Source organism: Pholis gunnellus (assembly GCF_910591455.1).
Source record: "Pholis gunnellus genome assembly, chromosome: 5".
Lineage (NCBI taxonomy): Eukaryota > Metazoa > Chordata > Actinopteri > Perciformes > Pholidae > Pholis > Pholis gunnellus.
The window spans coordinates 17,244,294-17,259,345 of record NC_136531.1 but is presented as its reverse complement, the minus strand read 5'-3'; the positions used below and the strand labels follow the sequence as shown (position 1 = coordinate 17,259,345).

The 15,052-nt window shown below is 43.6% G+C and overlaps 1 protein-coding gene across 1 annotated transcript; it reads right to left on the bottom strand.

Moving 5' to 3' along the window:
* Positions 1-611: 611 nt before the first annotated feature.
* On the bottom strand, positions 612-14,968 carry nomo (nodal modulator). The gene is made up of 31 exons (XM_079159232.1): positions 14,783-14,968; positions 14,082-14,171; positions 13,947-13,992; positions 13,752-13,852; positions 13,561-13,667; positions 13,369-13,441; positions 12,267-12,419; positions 12,012-12,149; positions 11,324-11,413; positions 11,090-11,195; positions 10,847-10,997; positions 10,573-10,750; positions 10,010-10,151; positions 9,753-9,884; positions 7,940-8,076; positions 7,768-7,855; positions 7,520-7,583; positions 7,327-7,422; positions 6,982-7,203; positions 6,009-6,091; positions 5,662-5,821; positions 5,339-5,465; positions 5,079-5,192; positions 4,821-4,948; positions 4,573-4,714; positions 4,338-4,421; positions 3,438-3,548; positions 3,182-3,283; positions 2,852-2,971; positions 2,560-2,652; positions 612-2,276 (listed from the first exon to the last, which is right to left on the bottom strand). Exons 1-31 carry the CDS (start codon positions 14,936-14,938, stop codon positions 2,145-2,147), a joined length of 3,666 nt encoding a protein of 1,221 aa, XP_079015358.1. The 5' UTR covers positions 14,939-14,968; the 3' UTR covers positions 612-2,144.
* Between the last annotated feature and the right edge of the window lie 84 nt (positions 14,969-15,052).

Below are 15,052 nucleotides of genomic sequence, written 5' to 3'. Positions count from 1 at the left end.
TTCAACTGTCATTAACGTTGGATAATGGAACAAGCTGACGTTTTGGTGCGCTGAATTGCATTGCACGTGTTCATTCAATGCGACAACACAGACAAAGCGTTAACTGTGTCTGTCTTATCGACTATGAAACAATGAACTCACACGTAGCACAACACATTTGCACAAGTAGACCAATGAGATTGGGTAATAACCCTAAACTAACATTGTTCATTGTACAGCGTGAACAATGGAAAATTAATTATATTATATTAGCGTTCAGCTTGCTTGCTGTCGTTAACACGTTTAACTGTGATTGACACCGCTGTTTCAGAGATGTGAGACCAGTAATGCAACAGGCTGAAAGATGTGTTAATCATCCTTCTAACAAACAGTCTATCTAATCACAACACCCGCTGATCTGCAGATGTTTGAAACCCGTGCCACTGAAAGAGAGGCAGTGGGGCAAAAATACTTTATGTAAAATATTCATACGTTAGTTTACACTGCCACCTAGAGGCCAAACCATAAAACAGTCATTTCCTGTGTTTATTTCCTTCCAGTCAAACTTTATTCATTATCTCAACAAAAAACAAATTAACAGATTCTGACCAGATGACAATTACACCCCACCTCTTCATCCTCCCTCTCCCACCCTAACAAACTAATCAACTATCCCTAAATGTGGATTTATTGAAATATGTTTCAACTCAGTGAATAGTCAGTGGCCTTCTCATCTTTCAGTGAAAGTCAGCCACAACCGAGAGATTAATTAAATACAGAATAATAATTGGGGTCCATAGTTTTCACAGTGCATTACACAGCTCAGTGGTAAGACAATGAGTTTATGAAATTACAAGTCGGTCTTATCTTTTTAAGTTTAACTCAAGGTCAGGACAGACCCTTTGTAGATATTCTAAATTCATTTTTCCTTCTGTCAGTCTTCTTGAATCTAATGTTGCTAACTTCATCTGATAGAATATCTTTCACAAATAAACACGTCTGAAGGATATTCCCCAACATACAAACTAGGTTATCATTCACATCTGATTAGACATGTTAATAAATTAATCAACTATCTGTTATCTCCTACAGCCCCCCGCCCCCCGCCCCCCCAACACAGCAAAAAACTAAATGTCTCCTCACATAGTATTCAAGCCCAAATCTCCAGCATCCTTTCGACGACCACTTTCCTGAGCTGAAACTGACAGAAGGTCAATCTTGCGTCACACTCAACAGCTTATAAAATACCATCAGAAGAGGAGTGCATTAAAGTAACTCGTGGGCGTTTACATTTAAGTAATATAACATGATTGACAATGATATAAAGCATTTATTAGCTCAACGGCTTTGGCTGTCCTTCAATCATAGTGAACGTTTACACAATCCCACGTTCGTGATGGCATTTAGAAGTCAATTCAGTTTACGATCTACTGGGTCAAATAAAAGTCAAAAAAATGTGGAACTTGTGAAATGAAGTTTAAAAGAAATATATTTCTAAACATTTTTTAACTACTCAAGGAACCAGTAATACAAAACAAATATTTCTGATCATTTCACAAGCTCAAAATCTGATTGATTGTTATTTGATTTCACGGTTAATTTAATTAAACTTTAACTATCCAATACTGGAAGTTATTATTAGATCTTTCACAAATTCTGATGAAATTTCTCTTTGTGTATTGTCTGAATTGACCCAATGGACACACGATCATCCAACGCCTCACAGTCCTAATCTATGTTAGAACTGATCTCAAAAGCATTCGAGTGCTTTAAAGACACAAGCAAAAGATTGGAGTTGACCGAGATAAATTACAAAGGTATAAAAATGGCTCATATTCTATCACAAATATTAACAATTTTCTTAAACAAAGAGTTCTGGAGAAAACAACCTGTAAAATGTCAGCAATCAGTCCAGTGAATCTGAATGGCTGATGAGGTGGTGGTGGTGGTGGTAATGCGAGTCGAGTGGTTCGTGTTGGGCTTCACTCTCCAAATCACATCTTAGTGCACTAAATAGTTCACCAGCACCCACAATAAGCCACTCCAACCATCAAGAGGTTTATCTAGTGAACCGGCATCTACTCGAGGAGCTAACCACACGGTGCTCTGTGAAGCTGTAAGTATTCAGTGCACTAAGATGTGGTCTGAGCGGAGTGGTTGTGTCCTCATGTGCGTCTGGCCTTCGGTCTCTTCGCCTGACGTTTGGCTTCATCCAGAGCAGCGCTGTCCCCGCTGGCCTGGGCCATGCTCCTCACTCCCTGGATACGGTTCACCAGCTGTAACAGGAGGGGGATTACCTGCAGAACAGGTCCGCAAAAGATAATAAACAAATGCTTTTTGAATTAACAGTCTCATACTTGAAATATTAAGAAACTCTCTGAAAGGAATTCTGTGATTTAAGTACTGATTATAAAACAAAAAGATCTTTCTTTTTGGTGTCATTACAAATTGTAGGCCTTTGTATGACGCAGCCAAATTCTAGTGAGGTTTATTCAAACTAAATACATTCAGAAATGTAACGGCTTAGCAAGAAAAGGTCTTTGAACATATTGCCTGCAACAGGTGGAGGTGAATATGTACCTTCTCGTGGTTATACGCTGCTAACAGCAGCAGCAGAGTGAGGGGCAGAGCTATGTAGGAGCCCTGGGCAATATCCTGATCAGGCACTTTACGCTGTGGGAAAGCACACGCATCAACACGCAACCTGAGATGAGACAATGATAACAGAAACATATCTGCACAGTTTACCTCACTGTATCTTAGGACACCTGAGGTTCTTAGCGTTAAAAAACAAAATCATATTCTCGAACAGGAAACACTGTCGTTGAAGTATTCCGTCGGTTAAACCGTGGGCTAGAAAGAAGCCTCTTACTGTGGGGTTGAAGGTGAGCGTGATGTGCTTGTGGTAGCCATTGGAGGTGAAGGTGACCTGAGGCAGAGTGAAGTCATACTGGGAGCGGGACAGCGTGGAGTACAGCATCAGCACATAGCTCTGGAGAAGGAAGAGAAAGGAGACTTCAGATGCATGGTCTATAAGTAGTGAAATACACAATTGTGTCAACATTAAGGAGGCTTCTAACCACCGAATAATGTAGACTAGAAAATCAGACTCTTGGTTTTAGGACTGTGAGGAAAAGGTTTCAGTAGTTTGGGCTTCACAACGTTGTTTTTCAATGAAGAGAGCAGAAATTCAAGCAGATACCTCTCCATCTCTGTCCAGAGGAGGGAAGTTGAAGAAGAGGGACTGTCCCAGAGACACGGTGTTGATTGGGTTGTCCATATTGTCACTTTTGTAGAGCTTCACCTGAACAAAGAAAGGAGAGTAAAAAGTAGTAAAACTTCTACATTGTTAATTCTGCACCTTCCTGCTATGTTAGAATTGCAGAAATGTATGTCAGTTCCATAAAAAAAAAGGAGTGAAGTAGATAGTAGGGATAATAAAAGCCAAGCAGTCCTACCGATAGTGTTGCGAGATGTTCAGGGGACGTGTGGACGTTTCCACTGAGGTCAAACTGATTGATTTGCCTGAAGGCGATGATGTTGACCCCTTCAATGTCACTACTGTCGACCTGAAGGGGAACACAGAGCTTAATGTACAGATACAACCTTGGGCTCACTCCAAATGTGAACTGCTGTGGATAAGGCTCGGTGCGATAATAACAGAGAATTAAGAGGAATTAAAGGCATTTCCAGCCTTGCCCGAGAGATTAGGAAGCCTGCACTTTTCAGACAAGCTCAAATTATGAACCAAGAGGTTTAAAAGTGCAATGGGATTACTGCTGCTTTTGTTCTGCGTATAGAAAGGACCCATGTGATGAGGCTGCTGATAAGTTATAATCACAGGGTTCCCACCGTTACTTTAACAATTCAATTACAAAAGTTCTCCATACCCTCCTATCTAGCGTTCAGTTCCAGGTATAAAAGCTAAAACACGGACATTGAAAACGTTGTGTTACTGTTTGGACTGGAGGATGAAGACACATATTTAAGGAGAGGGTTAGGGTTAGTCCATTTAGTACCTGTTCTGGAGCTTTTGATCATATCCCATGATATTCATCAGCAAATGGAGATGCCCTGGTGAACTTTGAAGCACGTTTTAGAGGTGAGAAGTCCTTAAAGTGCTCACAAAAATTAAATGTAATAGTCTACTATTCAAAGGCAATGATCATCTGAAATAATCAGCTCCAGAACAGCTACTAAGTGGAACTTGTGGGGTTGTTCTCCGTTTACCTCGTGACTAAAGATAAAATACTTGCTGCAGTGATAAGAGATGTAAAATCCTGTCTGAGTATTAAAACAGTCGTATTACAAACCTGCCGTGTGAAACAAGCGAAGCCTTTAATGTCTTTGCCTCTTACCTCTATAGCTCGGTGCTGTGGTAAGGCCCTCTCTATGTGGTCGTTGCCTTCTGCTCGCAGCTGAATTAGATATTTGCAACTCGGCTGCAAGGAAACAATACTTTCATTAAGTCATACGAGGTGTGCTGTAAAAAGGCTGAGAAGATACAGTAAAAGTGTAGCCTTTCAGATATTAGATATGCTTGCTCTGTACAAGTCTGTTATGCTGGCTTACACTTTGTCCTAGTGTACTCACCAACAGACCCCTGAGTCTGAAGCGACCCTCTTCATCGGTGACGGTGTCCTCGCTGTAGAGGCTACACTCTCCCTGCCCCAACGCCTCCACAGCTACATCCCTCTCTGCATCCCCGCTCAGAGACTGCACTGCTCCGTAGCAGCTGAGGAACACAGTGCAAGACCATGACACCGATCAGATTCACGTGCTGTGGACATTTTATGGCGACAGACCAGTGAAACAAACGGCACCAAAGTACATGTGTTTACCTGTAAGCGGTCTTAATGCCAGTTATGTCGATACTGAGGTTTTGACCTTCCTCCACTGTGATCATCTGAGACACCGGCTCAAAGCGAAACTCCTTCATCATGGGTTTAAAGTAATACTGACCAGGACTCTGAGGAAAGAAAAGCAGTGATTTTAGCAGCTGGAGAGCAGAAAAAGATATACACTAGCTAGAGCATCGCTACACCACAGAAAGAAAACAATAATGGTGAAAGCAAATGAATGAATTGTTGGATCCGTACCAGGTTATTAAAAGTTAGCAGGCCGGTGTCCTGAGTCCACAGATTGGAGCGAAACTGTCCTCCACTCAGAGACAAGAGGACACCTGACAGGGGAAGACCATCCTCTGATTTAATCTAAAGCACAGAGGGAAAGAGAGGCCGAGTACAAGTTATAGATCTCAATTATGGCATGAGTGTCAGCTAAAATAGTGCAGATGTGAAAGTGGCTGCTGAATACTGGGATGAAATATGTATGGGAGTCAGTTTTGGTCACATTGTACCTTGAAGGTGACACCAGCCAGAGCGAACGCCTTGAAATCTCCCTGGGTTCCCTCCACAGGACTGAGGACGAAACCTTCTTTTCTGGCACTGATGTTGTACTGCCGGTCGCTGTGGAGCGGACCCACACTGAGGGAAAGAGAGGAGCCAAACAGGATGAATATATATATATATACACTGTGTGTCATGTGGTCACAATACTCACCCACGTACAAAAATAAATGGCATACATGTTATAATAACAGATAATAGTACAGTAAATATTACACAGACTGCACAAACTGGTTGGTCTCTCAGGTACAGGTTGTGATGTTGGTTCTCATACCTGTATGCTCCCATCTCATTAGTGGCCACAGTAATGAGTGGAGCAGCAGCTCCCCTTTCAGTGATGGAGATCTCAACACCCTGTAGCTCTGGCGTCACCTTGCCCTCCAGGAAGAGACCAGCGCGACCTGCGATGTCCACCAGCCGACCTGGACACGACTCTGTCGAGAGAGTGTACTTACTTTTTAGGTCATAGAGGTAAGATGTTATTTATCTGTTCTTTCTCTTATTCAGTTTGAAGTTGAGGCAACTCATGCGTGCACTTTTCTCAAGAATACAAGACTTTAGAAGCAGCTATAACAAGGAACACAAATAGAGTACAGTGTGTGTGTGTGTGAAGGAACTTACCTCCAGTGATAGTGGCCTCTACCTCAGGAGGGTAGAAGAGCAGTTCCTTGGATGAGGGCGTCACTGTGATCTTCTCTCCAGCCCTGTACAGTCATACAGTCTATATTACCTCACTCATCACATGAGTTCAAGACTAAGCAAAACTCCCAGACATGATAGTATTATTACTATGCTTGTCCCCTTTATCAGGGACAAGCATGTGCTCATTAAGACAGACAATACCTCAGCTGTGTTTCATATCAACCATCAAGGAGGGACCAAGTCACTGAAGTCCCTAAGGGGAGCTCAGAGGCTGTGGAAATGGGCACATCCGATATTGTCATCCCCGAGGGCGATGCATCCCTCAGGTGGAGCAAACCCTGTGGCAGATTGCCTCTCACACCAGAGGCTGCTGCCTGGAGAATTGAGGTCCCAATCTGGGGTAGTGCAGTTGATTTGGCAGACCCAGGTGGACCTATGCGCTTCAGAGTGCACAATTTATGGTGGAGACCAGGGTTCCACTTGGGATGGATACTCTTGCCATCCCTTGCCAATGCCTGGCCTTGTCTATGCATTCCCTCCCATCTCCCAAATAGCGCTCACGCTTCACAGAGCGAGATTGTCGAGTCACAGGGTCCTCCTAGTGGCCCCCAGGAGGCCATCAGGGATATGGTTCGGGAAGATTTGCATCCTTGAGCCATCAATTTGTGAGACCTTGCAGAGTGCAAGAGCTCCTTCCACAAGACTGGTGTAGAGAAACTGTTGGGCAGCATTTATTAGCTGGCCGGGCTGTTTCAATCTTATAGGTTGTGGCAGCTACATCTGCAAACTATGGCCATGTTGGTGTAAGGTCAGTTGGCGCTGCTGTATTTAGAGCAATCTTCTATCACATAGCAATGCTTTAAGACATTGAGCCCTAGTATGAGCAAGAGGCCCATTTTCTTCACACGATTTCAACCCTCACTTTTTCTGGAAAAAAAGCAGTACAACTGACCTGGCCCAGTAGGAGAACTCATAGTGGAAGGGGCCGGTCAGTTCATCAGCCTTCTCTTGGATAGGAGGGCTATCGTCTCTGGCACCTCCGTCCTCTTCAGCAGCACGGCGCTCTCGTTCCTGACGGCGCAGTTGAATCTCTTGCAGCTGCTGCTCCTGCCTCTGCTCCTCCAGGCTCCGCAGGGGACCCAGCACCAGCGCCGGCTCACTCTCAATAGATGATCTGACCGAGGGGGGGAGGGAGGGGGGAAAAAAACAAAACATATGAGCTGGACATTCGCAGAAGGATGACCAGCAGCTAATATTAACACACAGGGTCTCCGGCGTAACCATGTTGAGTCATTACTTGATAGTAACTGTGACGTCTAGGATCTTGTCGGTGGTGATGAGCCCAGTCATGTGATGCCGCACGGCGGTGAGGGTCAGGATACTGGGGGCCGAGCTGTTGGACACAGGTTAACAATAGACACTTGGTGGAACTGCATGGGAGATTATTCTTTTAAAGCATAAATAAATGGGAACAGCATCTCAATACTTACGTATCGTAGGTGTAGAAGTCCTGCTCAAACTGGTGGCAAGAGCGAGGGGTGACTTTGTAAACACCTGGACAAGCAGTTTGTTGTTGATTAATGACTTTGCTCCAGTTTTATAGGTAAGGCCTTTTGGCTCAAAACACTGTACTGTAACTATGCACAAGGGGACACTTGGTACACTGATATTTGAATGTTCTTCATATGCTAATTCATGCTATGTTTAGCTCATGAGAGGTCAGGTGAATGAACCTCACCAGGCTTGGAGAGGCAGAAGCGGTTGACTCCTTTAGAGAGGTTGTACACGCCGACGTTCTCGGGTTTGCTGCCATCTTGGAAGAACTCCTGTGCAGTGAAAACACATTCAGTTAGAATCTGAATAACAATTGTAACAACTAGCACAACACACACCAGGTTCTGATTACTCACCAAAGTAATGGCATGGGAGAGGGAGCAGCGCAGGATGTAGCCAATCTGTCTGAACTCCACCCCCAAAACATCAGAGTCCAGAACCTCCACTTCCATAGACTTATGCTTCCAGCACCACTCCTCATGAGGAATACTCACTGACGGGCGCAAGAGAAAACAAACAATAATCAACAAACAGACTAAAACTCAAATACATTCCTCCAAACTCATAAGAGGTGAAAAAGGTGACAAGCCCCCGAACCCGAAACCCTGTCGGGGGGTGCGGGGGCATGATCCCCGGGAGAATTTAATCTTAAATATGAGCTTTAAAATGTAGCATTCTGGTTTACTCTGAGAAGAAAATTAAGTGATAAAACATTTACTTTAAGCAAAAAAACTGATTTATTATTCAGTGATTAATCAGTATTTCAGCTCTAGTTGAACAGCTGGCTAGTTGGCTTTTTTATTTTTTTCAATCAATATTATTATTTAGACAAAATCCATTGAGACCGAGGTCTCATTTTCAAAAGTTTTAGTCATATAAAAATAAAGATAGTAAAAGTAGTGAGAACCATCGCCTAACTTCCACTGTTACTGTGAAGCTGTTAAGAGTTGTGGCCTATCTTCTATTTGCAATTAATATGCATTCAATCCAGTTCAAATATTTAAATTCAAATGATAACCTACTCTGGCTGAGGTAGCGTATCAAGAGTAAAATAATAGCTGTAATCTATACACACCGCTGCATTAGCAACCTTAACACACTCTCTCATTACTTCAGGGCACTTGGGAGCAACTGCACGTGGGACTGTAAGTACACGGTCTGTGGTCATCACAGTGAACAGTGTCTGCAGTGTGATCAGAGGGCACGTGAGCCCTTGTTGCTGTACTTTATCTCCTTGGAGCAGAGGCTGCATTCAGCATACCCTGCCTTATCAATGCATTTAAAATACTGTGACAGCGGGAAGCTGTACTGCTCTCCCTTCACGTCTGTTTAGACCTCCACCTTTATCCAGGCCCAGCTCCTTCACATCTCAGCCCTGCGTCAAGCTGCGCTACACAAACAGCCTCCTCTTCCTGAAGCTCTTTGACCTCATCATCTCATCAGTATCTGGGACTCATTCTCATTCTACTTTGAGTTCAAAACAACAACCTGCCAGCAGATCCACCGGTGTTCCGGTTTAACGTTAATGAGTGACCGCATGAACTGAACCGGAACACGGGGGGGCTGCATGTGTTTCACGTTACGTTTTTTCCTCCTAAAATCGCGATAATGACGAACGTTAAAAGTCGACAAAGTTCCGCATGCAGTGGACTTTATCCTTAACCCAGCAAGTCTAAACGGTAACATAACTTAAACTTTAACGGAGGGAAATGAAGACGCTGTAGACATTGTGTGTATTGAACAGAGGGTGAGATGGATGCGGCACCAGAAGGTACAGAAACTGATTGAATAATTGAGCTTCCTGAAAGCTGGTGCTAAATATCAATTATGACCGGAAGCTGGTAATTACTCATTTATTTCCGCACAATCCTTAGAGAGTAATTGGATTTCTGAATAGAAATATGAATAGGACGGAGGAAAACAGTTTATAAACAATGGTCAGTTTGATTTCTCTCAGTCAAAACTCGCATGCTGACTTTGCATTTGTGCTCTCCTTAAATGTTGATTTACACAACTGCAAATACTCACAACCACCAGCTTCTATATTGTAATCGCTCTTATTAACCCTGAATGAAAACAGGCTGTTGCAAGGAATAAAAGAATAAATATCACAATTATTGTTACTGCTCTTATTAAAGATGTTAAGTGTTATAGCTAGTGAGAGCTGACCTTTGTATTTCCCTGGTAAAACATCGTCAAAAGAGAAGCCGATGATGTCACTGCTGCCAGACAGAGCCACCGTCCTCTTCTCTCCCTGCCGACTCACTGGTTGCAGGGTTACCGACAGGTCGTCACAGGAGGCTGGAGGTCAATCAGAGCACACGAGCTCAGTGAAAAGGTGTCAACGTTTTATGGGGTTGAAGCCACACTTCTGAGAAAGACTGTATTCTAAAAACAAATGTAGTGTAAATTGAACAGGTCCTCACCTAAACAGTGGACATTCCCAGAGACAGAAGCCATGAATTGGGTGAAAAGGAGGTCTGTGAGGGGCTGGTCCACGAGGGAGACCTGCAGGGCCTGAGGCTGCAGAGCAAGGCCCGCCTTCACCTCCGGCTCGGGGAGCGATACCTGAACACGGTGAAATATAACCAGTTATCTTGTAGAAATCAAAGGTGTTAATCTACTGTGTAAGCACTGAAATCAATTATATCTGTAGTATAGTAATAATATTGACTTATTCTGGATAATTTCTGAATATCTGCGAAAGATTTGGACTGCTGCGCTTCCCTTAGTTTTTGATTAAGATTATTATCTTATATATGTTTTATATATTGTAAATACACAAAATTAGCAATCTGAAAATCAAGAGTTGAAGGTATGCTTCTTGTTCATTTAATTATTAACTGAAACTGTGGGCCAATCAAATGTCGGTTTTGAGATATTTTAGTCAAATTAGTGAATTTGAGACGGACAACCTGAAAGCATTATGTCTCAGCTCCCGGCTGTGGCCGGCGCAGAGGCATAATAAACTAGATGCTGCCAGTCTTACATGGACACTGTAGTCTCCAGGTTTGGCCTGAAAGCAGAAGGCCCCCTGCGGGTCGGAGTCGATGGTCTTGCTGGCGGCGTTGTCTTGGCCTTGGTGTGTCAGAGTGACCTTGTAGCGGCCCTGCTGCTTCATGCCCTCAGGCAAGCGGCTGATGGAGATCTGGCCACACACACTGAACCTGGTGTGGGACCAACAAAAGAGTTTAGATCAAGCTAATTAGCAATGTGGTTCTATGAAAAACAAAGCTGAGAGAATGTATTCAGGCCAGACGTACCCAGCTGTGATGATGTCAGGAAGTTGGGGTGTGTTGGGGGCGATCTTCACTGTGATTGGCTCAAACAGCATGAGCTTCTTGCTGGCGCGGATGGTGTATGTGCCAGCCGTCATGTTCTCCAACCGGAAAGAACCGTCCTCCTTGCTGATGACTGTGGGGACAGAACAGCAGAGTCAGCTATAGTGTTACACAATATTTCTGTTGCTTTTCAAACTACGGCATGGAGTCTTCTAGCATGGCTACCTCTGATCTGATTGTTGAGGGACACTGTGGCATCAGGGACGCCTTCCCCACCGACACTGTTGAGAACTCGGCCGGTCACGGAGAAGCCCATGACACGGAAGATGGGCTGCGAGAAAAGCAAAAGAAACGGCATTACATGACAAAAAGTGGTGCCGTGCATAAAATGTAGTCGCATTCACAAGATAATAATGACAAATACTTAAACTACTCTTGAGATATAATTGTATTCTTTACCTCCAGCTTCAAGCTGTTGTGTTCCACCTTGAAATTCATCCGAGAAGGAGCGACGTCAAATGTGATCCTTTCTCCCCGGTAGAAGGGCACCTTACGAGAAGGAGTTCACAGAAGCAGAATTAGTGGCAGAAATCATCCATTTACAAGAGATGTTAAAGTTAAAATATCATGAAATCTAAATTACACTCACTCAATGTATTTGCATTCAGTAATTATGTTACTATATGGTAGTTTTTAGGGGTAGTGGCAGAGTCTGCCATGGCCGTGCAGGATTCAAATGTAATTGTGGTTACAGCATGATGTAATACAGTCCCTCAACATGCTTATGCTTAAATAAAAAGGCATTCAACTGGGGAAACTCTGGGTGGCTTTTATTGTTTCAGTAACAGCATTTCATTTGTCATCGAGGCTCGCACTCACCATAATAGTTCATCAAACATGTGTCTACAAAATAAGAATCTGTCACAGCCAATCAGTGTTAAATATTCCTGAGAGTAGTGGAACAAGAGGGAGCGGCCACAGTGAGCTGTTAGATGAAGCGCTGCAGGCGACACGCTGCACATCTCCAACTTCTCAGTTCACACACAGGTGTCGCCAAATCAACCAGGAGTGAAATCTTAACGACTACAGCTTTAAGTGGAATTAGAAATGGTGACGACCCTTCTTCTGCTTATTACAGAGAGCTTACCACGGTGTACTCGCCGCTGGCCAGTGAGGAGAAGACAAAAGTTCCATCTTCCCTGGATAGAGCGCTGCACAGGTAGACCAGGGAGCTGTCTCCAGAATCTGCCCCCTCCACTGGAGTTGTGTTACAGCCACCAACGTCCTGAACACGCATCAAATAAATATGGAGCAGTAACTTAGTTTTGTGGTTATAATTCATCCAGAATCATCCATTTCGACTCCTCACATTTTCTAAAAATATGAAATAATGTTGGTTTACCTCTTTCTTGACTGTGGCCGAGTAGAGTAGGAAGGTGACCTCTTTCATGGGCTCTCCGTCACTGCGGACCTCTCCCGAGGCATCGTAGCCTCCGACCACCAGATGGTCGACAGCCGGGGCATTGGCGTTGGAAACGAGCACCGAGGTGGCGCTCTGTGGGAAGACGGAAAAGGTCACCGTGGAAGTTACAGCGAGGATGGGATCATTCGTTATAAACCTGCTGAGCTGATCAAATTAAAAAGGCCGCCGACACCGTGCATTCTTCACAGTATCAGTGACACTACACGGATGAAGAAGTGCCATACGGTGGTACCCAGCAGTGTCTTAATACCTCGGTAGAGAAAAAATGATGTCAAACAGGATTAATCCGACTGAAATCATTAGCTACAAACCTGCTGATCTATTCCAACTCTGTTCCAAAAGCCTCTACTCAGCTGTGTGTTGTTGTAGTGAGAGTTGTCACCTCTAGGATAATCACAGCCGCATGAAACTTTACAACCACAAACTAAAGACCTTTGTCATTCAGAGGATGCATGGCTTGGTTTCTTACTGTGGTATTTTGGAGGGATTTATCATCCTTTTGATCAACTCTCAAGTGATAAAAAGAAAGTGTTAAATTCAGCACTTTTTTACTCCAAAAATTGCTGCAACATCTTATGAGACATAAGTGAGCATGAGAATGGCATCATATGGTTCTACCATAATGTCCTATTTATTTTAATTAATTATTTTGATTTATGACGAGAACAACTTGACAAACTGCTGAGCTGAATTAAAATTAACCTTCAGGTTCCCAGCGATTTATACTACTGTGTGGCATAAACTGTTGACGTGATATCTCCCCCAAAATATCCCCAGTGTTCCCCTAAAAAAAAAAGATAATTAATGTTAGGTTCACAGGAAAGTTTGCTAGCTCATCCCTCCACAGCTCCACCACAAATTTGGACTTTCTAGCTTCCAGTAAATGACAAAGCAAACTGAAAGACCACCACCTGAACTCAAACGTTCCTTAAAACAGGCATTGGCGACATCACATTCACGTTTCTATATAGTCTGTGCGTGTTGTAACGGTTTAATGAAAAACTGAAGCGAAGGTACCGACCTGCTCTAGAGTCCAGGAGGGATGAACAGCTGTGATGTCATAATTTCCAGGGAGTACTTTTAAAAAGGTATACCTGTTTCAGGAAGACCAAAAAAATGAAAGCCATTGAATTAGCAAACAATTTAAGAGACAGTCGTGTCAGAATAACTCGCGTGAAGCCTCAACAAAAAGAAAAAGGTCAGAGCCACTTACTTTCCTCCAGGCTGTGTGACGACACTCTGAAGTCTCTCCTCGGTTCCCGCTCGGGTCAGTTTGACTTCCACGCCAGCCGGACCCAGGAGATGGCCTTTACTCAGAACCTGAAAGGTGTGCAGAGAAGCTTTTAGGGTGTTCAGGACAACATGTTTCCATTAATGAGGCATAAAATCCTTCAGACTTCTCACCGTTCCTGAGACTGAAAAGCCGGTGAAAACAAAGTTGATGTCTTCTTCTTTTGTACAGATGTCACTCACTCCATCCACATGGAGGTCAACACTGGTTGGCTCTGGTGAGAGTTAAGACCCAGATGAAGCAAGAACATAAATAATGCAAACGAGATTTGGTTAATTTTAAGGATGTATGTGTTTATATAATCTTACCAAAGCTCCACCCAAGAGGCGGCTCAATCTTCAAAACAAAGTCTCCCTGTGTGAAAGAGACAAGTCTATGGATTACAATCATCACCAGTGGGAAAAATAGAAAGTGAAAAGTTCTCAATGGAGTGAATCTCGTACCTTGTCATAGAGAGGGATCATGAAGTAGCCATTGATTGGCGCACAATCCGTTTGATATTTCAAAGAACCTTGTTTGGTGTACAGTTTGATCTGATCATGAAAGACAGAAAATGATCATTAAATCATTACATTAACTAAACATTAGGTGCTATGGCAGGGGTACGGTCTCTGTCGCTTTAATACTACGCTGATTGGCTAATTAGTTGAGTAATTAGTATCAGCTGTCATTCACAAACGGATCAGTCTATCTGGGATTTAGTTAATGTCACCAATTAGGCAAATGGCTAATCCGATGGAGCCTTTGAATGAGCAAGGATTAGGACTGTTAGCTAGCACTTAACGTATTCCTGCTCAACAGACAGGTTTAAGAGTGAACAGCGTTTAACACAAATAATGTATAACAGTAATGTAATATATGCCAACATAATGGGGTGTGCAGTAAACCGTGACCGCGTAGAGAAAACATCCGCAGTAGCAAACTAGCAGATAGCTACATTGACGTAAAAACAACGTTACATACATTGTCCCAATGTTGCGTTTGCTAGCAAGAGAAAGCAGCCGTTGAGATAGAGTAAACTGCCGTTGTGGTCATTTCGTTCAAACTGCCAGTCAACCAAATCTCCGCCTAACCTTTAGCGTACTACGATGAACCAGCTAAATGTTAGCTAGCAGCTAGCGAGCCTGGAGGTTCGCACTCTCACCTCGATCAGGGAGTAATTGATCTCAACGTCGGATTTCACAAACCCCCCGCATGCCACCACTATGTCGTCGGAGGACACGGTGGAGAACTGGGTATATGTGATGCAGAATAACAGCCAAAGGGCTCCCACGTCTGCCCGGATCGTAATTCTCAGCATTTTTTTTTTTTTAGCTGACTGATCTCTCGATGAGCCGAGCAACAGCACGCTGCCTCCGGTTCCGTACCAGCTGAGCTGCTGTCATTGTCAAAGCACAGCGTCGAGAGCAGCGAC